The 6,678-nt window shown below is 44.2% G+C and overlaps 1 protein-coding gene across 7 annotated transcripts in view; it reads right to left on the reverse strand.

Moving 5' to 3' along the window:
- PRPF18 (pre-mRNA processing factor 18) overlaps positions 1-6,672 on the reverse strand; it is a 36,806-nt gene extending 30,134 nt beyond the window's left edge. For 3 of the 7 annotated variants that reach the window (XM_025202294.1, XM_025202293.1, XM_025202291.1), the window contains exons 1-3: positions 6,503-6,672; positions 3,491-3,547; positions 1,125-1,235 (exon numbers count right to left, since the gene is read on the reverse strand). In XM_025202294.1, the coding sequence (XP_025058079.1) occupies positions 1,125-1,139 (15 nt within the window). In that variant the 5' untranslated portion in view covers positions 1,140-1,235; positions 3,491-3,547; positions 6,503-6,672. The remainder of the gene's footprint in view (positions 1-1,124; positions 1,236-3,490; positions 3,548-6,502) is intronic. The other 4 variants (XM_025202292.1, XM_025202297.1, XM_025202296.1 and 1 more) reach the window with 4 other exon arrangements.
- Between the last annotated feature and the right edge of the window lie 6 nt (positions 6,673-6,678).

Here is a 6,678-nt window from a genome sequence, read left to right on the forward strand (position 1 = left end):
GAGGCGAGGAGAAGCCGAACTGCAGGTATAGCTTGACCTGGGTTGAGCAATGTTGTTTTAGCTGAGCGGCTCTACGTTATAGTTTCATAGTTTCATAGTTTTAGGGTTGGAAGGGACCTAATAGATCTTCTAGCCCGACCCCCCGCCAGGGCGGGAGAACAACAAAAAACCCTAAAAACAAAAACGGGACTCAAATGAGTCCAGCCAGGTAGGCATCCAGCCTCTTCTTAAAGACCCCCAGGGTAGGGGCCAGCACCACCTCCCTTGGAAGTTGGTTCCAGCTCCTAGCCACCCTAACTGTGAAGTAATTTTTTCGGATGTCCAATCTGTGCTTGATCACAGCTGAAGAGCGCTATCAGGGGCCAGATCAGGCAAACATTGTCACTTCTGTCTGTCCATTAAAAGTCTCCAACAACTTAAGTACATGCTCTCCCAGAACTCCTCTCTGGCTTTTAAGACTGCCTCTCTAAGGGTCCGTGATAGCAAAGCAACAGGCACACAGGGTTTGCCAAAGTTTCTAAATACAATTAGTCTTCCCTTTGGATAGCACAAAAGATGCATAGTCAGACAAAATAATAAACCCACATGCAGGTACTGCCTCATTTGCCTCACAACCCTGGACCATTCTGTGGGCCAGTGATGTAAGGGCAGGGGGGCACATGTGGGGGTGCAAAAATTACAGCCATTGCATTGTTGACCCAACCACCATCACTGCCACCAACAGCACAGCCACTGACGCTGCCCAATGTGCCACCACTACCCAAGCACAAAAGTGTCTAAATATGCCTCTGCTGTGGGTTTAAGCCAGTCTTTTAAGGAGTCCCTGACATTTTTCCTGCAACTCATGATTTCTGCTTCTCCTCTGAAACATGGAGAGAGAGAGAGAGAGAGAGAGAGAGAGAGAAGTTAATGCAAGTGTATGGGTGTGCAAGTGTCTCTCTGTCTCCCTCTCCAGGTAAGCCTTTTTCTAAAATGACTGGTGTAAAACACACACTTTTATTACCCTTCATCCATTTTAGCAAGTTAGATCCCTAACAGATATATCAGGTGATCATATTCCCCTACCAGTTGACCTGTCTTTGCTATGAACCCCACTGAAGTTCAGATTTGGAATTCTGGCTTACCTTGGTAGCAACCATCTTTTTAAGGATGGACCATTGAAAAGACAGTCATTAAGCAGCCCTCTGTCATTAGTCCTTTGCCACATCATCTTCAAATCGTATTCTAAGAATGAGCTAAAAAGACAGCAGGAAGCCAAAGCCCAGCCTTACATTCAAAAGGGGGATCTAACATGGATGTATACAGAGAGTTCGTAAGTTTAAGAAGTCAACTGTTCTACCTAGACAGGGTACAAAAACAAGGTACCACAGAATTTCTGGTCTTCAAACTTGTTTATGGCATCCTGAAGTCAATAGGTGTGTACAGAAGTTGCTTTTTTCACCATTTCATGTGCTTTATTGCAGTGACTTAACAGAAGTGCATGGCTTTACAGCACTTTAAAAATGAGTACAGCATTTTAAAATAACCCTTGTTAAATGAGGTATTAAATTTGAAGCGCTGTATTTTACAGCACTTTAAATAACTTCTGTACGCTGGTCAAATTTCTGGTGATTCCACCACTGTCCCATAGGCTTTGTGAGCTTGGTTAGTGTTCCTCGGCACCACCAGGGGTAGCCTGGGAGCACTAGCCAAGCCTGCAAAAGCCAGTAACCCACCCTGCTCCCATCAGTCAACAGAGACGGCAGCAATTGGGCCCGATGGGCTGCTGCCCGGCTGCATGGCAGATATGGTGCTCACTCCCAGTGACAGGGGGACATACCATGGGTGGGACACGCACACCCTAAGACCCTGCATGGCTGGGGACCAGATGCTTGGAGACAGACTGTCAGCCTGGGTGAGACTTGCTGCCTGGCCTGTGGCAGAAGTGGTGCCCGTGGCTCACTTCACCTGTATTAATGTTAAGCTCCAACAAAAGGATGCTTCTCAATGAGAGGAAAATATGGCATTAGAGCTCTTGACAAGTTGAAGAGTCAGAAAAAGGACTACATATTTAAAAATGTGCTTTTCATATATAGGTTTTATGACGAAAAATGTTCACTGCAAACCCTCAGAGAAAAACGTGTTACTATGGATGTACAGCCCTCAAATACAGCCATTGAAACATAAATAGCTGAAAATGCTAACCCACTCACTAGTGACCTATGCATCTCCTCACGCTCTCATCTGCCTCTTCAACCTTCTCCTGCTCTCTCGTACACATTAAACCTCTCCCATCTCCAAGATGAGCAGCAATCATCACACTGTTAATGCTGACAGCCATTTCCTGCTTACACTGGCCTCATGCAGGTTGCCTGGCATATGGGAATCTAATACTTCATATCAAGTCTTGAGGTTTTTAAACTCAAAGCTTTGTTAAATATGTTGTTTTCAGATTAGAGGGCTGAAGAGACCCAAAGCACTTCTGAGCCCTGGCATTCTTTTCCCTTTTTTGCTTGCCCTCAACTAGTCTACATTTATAATAATAGTTTTCACACAGCTAATTAAAACATTTTAATTAGCTGAACACACCCATTGGTAGGTTAAGCCTTGAAGCAAGGAAAAACTGAAGTGTCTAGAACGTCCTGATGCAGAAAGTATTATTTAATATTAATATGGTACCTTAAAATAAACTTGGTGCTTTACATAGAATAAGAGAGTCCCTGAAGAATTAACAGCTGCCACTGGGGAAAACGATTCTGAAGGAAGAGTAACTTAGGACATCTAACTAAAAAGGAGGCCCTGATCTTATAATGCACGACGACCCCTCCAATTACTTGAAGGTTGTTACTAGATAAATCTTATTTAATTAAATTAATGTCATAAAAAAACCAAATTATTCAAAGAATATTTTAATTAAACAAGTAATCAAAAATTTCATAATTTTCTGAGTTGATTTATAATGATTCATAATCTTCGGAGTTGAACTATAGTTTCTTAGCATTTAATATCATGGGGGGCTCTGAGACTTAAACCAAATTAAATGGTGAAATGAAAAGTTTTCTGCCCATTGGATCAAGTTTATTTAGCTATTGTCTGTTGCCCATCACTGAAATGCAGCTCCTGAATAAGGTGGGGCAAGGCAAGAATAATGAACATTTTGACTTTGACACAAATGCACTATTGTTGTTCTGAGTCCCATTCTAGGTGTCTACAGAATAAAAATACCAGTGTCCCAAAAGATACTCCCAGGTCTAAGTGTACTTGAAAACTGAATGATCCCTTGAGAAAGATATTCTCTTAGGTCATGGTTGAGGTGGCTTGGCAGTGTGGAATGGAATGTAGGCTCTGCAGTGACCGATATCATACCTGCTCTGTAGATAATTAGAGGACTTTGACCTAAAGGACTGTCAATCTGTCATCTTGTCCTAGTTTCTAATTCACGCCCGTACAGATCAGATTGCAGGATCAGGGTTTAGGTGTCTGGGTCGAAAAACACATGGGGTTTACTCACATGAGGAAGTTTTCTCCTGTGCGGTAGAATCAGGCTCTTGGTATACCCAGAAAACTGCTGAAAATAATCATAACTGAAGTTCTGTCAAATGCACAATTTAGGCCAACTGAGCAATAGAAAAAAAATAGTTTTTCACTAACTCTTACTGCAGTAATTGTAGATGTTACTTATAATCATGGAGTGCACTCAATCTGTACAGATATGTAATTTCCACAATTGACAGTGTCCCTTTAAGAAAAAATAAATAAAACCCAAAGAGAATAATCAAAAGGAAAGACAGACACCAATTCCATTTTGTCTCATGAGTCTCTCTTCACAAATCATGTCCCGAAGTGTTTTACAAAACTGTCTAATACAAGACAAAGAATGGCAGGAAAAACAGAAAAGATCTTTTTTTGGTCTGTACCACATTCCTTAGGTCAGTGTAGAGTTGAGCCTATCATGTGAGCTGAACAGCAGTGAATGAAGGCCTTATGCTTTATTAAATTCTCCTATTGTCCCATTAAAGATGAGCACAAAGCATAACAGTCCCAAAGATGTTTTAAGTCTTTTAAGTCGAGTTGGCAGAGAAAAATCGGTAGGGATTAGACCCTGATGGGTACAAGCAAACTTAAAACAATGGAGCAGTGGAGTTTAAGGCCTGGCTTCATTGAAGTTACGTTGGGGATTAATTGTGACCATTTAATTTAGCAGACAGTAGTAGTAATGGCAGCTCTATCACTCCCTTGTGTGCTATTACCTATGGAAATGTAGCCATGCTAGCCCAGTGGATTATCTAGGCTTGGGAAGACCTGTTATCTTCTATGTACCTGCCTCTACTGCTTCAGCATCCACACCCAAAATACATAATGCAGGATTGAGCGAGCCTGTTAGCCCAGTTTTCTTTTATAAAGTATTACACTGAAGTTTAGAAAATTTCCAAAAGCAGCATCCTGCCTTAGGGACTCTCCATTTAGAAACTGCATTTAAAACAACATCCCTGTCCAAGCCCCTTAGAAAGGGGCTATTCTAGAACTTGATGAATCTCACCTATAGGCTTATTTTTCAACAGTGCTATTTGGTGCCAGGTCTGGTTTCTACTTTTTGTTTGTGCAGTACCTAGTGCCACATGGATCTGGTCTGACTGAAGTTTCTACAAAAACTGTGATACAAATAAATAACGGTAATATTCAGTCTGTTTTCTTTGTATTACTTTCACCTCATTCTTCCTAGCCAGTGCACGACCTGCAGCACTGAACTATGGACGTCAGTGGACAGTCAGGGTGTTTCTCTTTAAATACCTGCAGGCACGTTTTGTGCCCATTTAGGGACTTGCGGCAGGGCTGAGACAAAAGATTTTGATTTGGCCTGAGTTTTAAATTGTCTGAATGCAGGATTGTGGTCCCTGCATGCAGTGCACTTTCTCCCAAAGGTGTTCTTGATGTACTGACTGCAGTGAAGTTGCACCAGGGGTGAAATGAGCTCATTCTGTGTAGCAGGTAGCACAGGATATCAAGTACAGCAAACCCCTAGCAGAGGTGAAGGTGTAAGCTGGTGATCAAATTAAAGCATTCGCTTCAGTTGTGTTCAGATGATGTAAATCTTAGGTTGGCCTTCCTGTCACACCTTCTTTGAGGAAGGCACTTTCCTTTGAGCAGCCACATCAAGGGAAACTGTGTGAAACTTTGTGCGCTCAGTTCGCAGAGGCTCCTGCCAAGCTTCTTCCGATTTTACTTTGTGACCTCTGCCAGGCAGAGATTAACCTCAGGGGCGATTGAAATGGGCACACCCTTGTACACACGATGAGCAATACAAATACAATCAGAGGGAGATACTTTCAGCCTGCAGTTTCAGGGAAAACCCAACTCAGAAATGGGGGCTGTCAGCATAAAAAGGTTGTACTAGGTGAACAGCTGAGCATGAGGAAGTGAACTCCGGCTCATGAAAGTTTGTACTCTCTCTCTAGGTATACATGGTATTCAGTTAGTCTGTACGTGGGCATATCTACAGTGACTCCAGACTAGTCCAGTTAACCACTTCTCTCTAGGCAGACACTCCCAAGGTGGTACCTAAGCACAACTTGGTAGGATGGATGCAAAACAGTTTGCATGTCCATAGCTCCTCCTCTTTGCTTATTTAATGGGCTTTAGAAACAAGGAAGGGAACACAACCTCCCAGCATGGGGCAGCCTTACCCCAGGCTAACTGGGTACCTTTACCTCGGGGAGAACCAAGGCACCTTTGCCCTGGGATAACATAACCATGTACCTTTACCCTGGGATAACTAGGGCACCTTTACCCTGGGAGAACATAACCAGGTACCTGTACCCCAGATTAACATAACTGGACACCTTTACCCCAGATTAACTAGGGACCTTTACCCTGGAATAACATAACAGGGCACCTTTACCTTCGAATAACCTGGTACCTTTGCCAGGGGATAATCAGGCACCTGTACCTCAGATTAACTGGAGACCTTTACCCTGGAATAACTTGGTACCTCTACCCTGGGGATAACTGGGGGCACCTTTATGCCAGATTAACTGGGGACCTTTATCCTGGACTAACATACCAGGGCAACTTTACCCAGGAAATCCCCATCTTTACCAGGGCATAATTAGGCACCTTTACCCTGGGGTTAACTGGGGTACTTTTACCCCAGATTAGCATAACTGGGCACCTTTAGCCCAGATTAACTGGGCACTTTGAACCTGGAATAACATAGCAGGGCAATGATACCTGGAATAAACTGGTACCGTTACCAGGGGATAACCAGGCACCTCTACCCTGGGGTAGCACGGCACCTTACCCCGGGATAACATAACCAGGCACCTTTACCCCAGATTAACATAACCGGGCACCTTTACCCCGGGATAATATAACAGGGCACCTTTACTCCAGGTTAACTGGGTATCCTTACCCCAGACTAACATAACCAGGCACCTTTATTTACACTGGGGTAACTGGGTACCTTTACCTCAGATTCACAGCACCCGACCCCTTTACCGGGGATAACATAACAGAGCAACTTTACCTGGAATAACCCGGCACCTTTACTAGAGGATAACCCGGCACCTTCCCCCGGGATACCGTGTCGGGGTAGCTGGGGACTCTTGCCCCGGAGCGCTTCCTCCCCAGCGGGCCCCGGCCCCGGCCCCGGCCCGGGTCGGAGCGGCGGGTCCCGGCGAGATGGCGGCCGGCGGCGGCGGC

This window comes from Alligator sinensis, unplaced genomic scaffold (assembly GCF_000455745.1).
Source record: "Alligator sinensis unplaced genomic scaffold, ASM45574v1 scaffold1216_1, whole genome shotgun sequence".
In the NCBI taxonomy this organism is placed as follows: domain Eukaryota; kingdom Metazoa; phylum Chordata; order Crocodylia; family Alligatoridae; genus Alligator; species Alligator sinensis.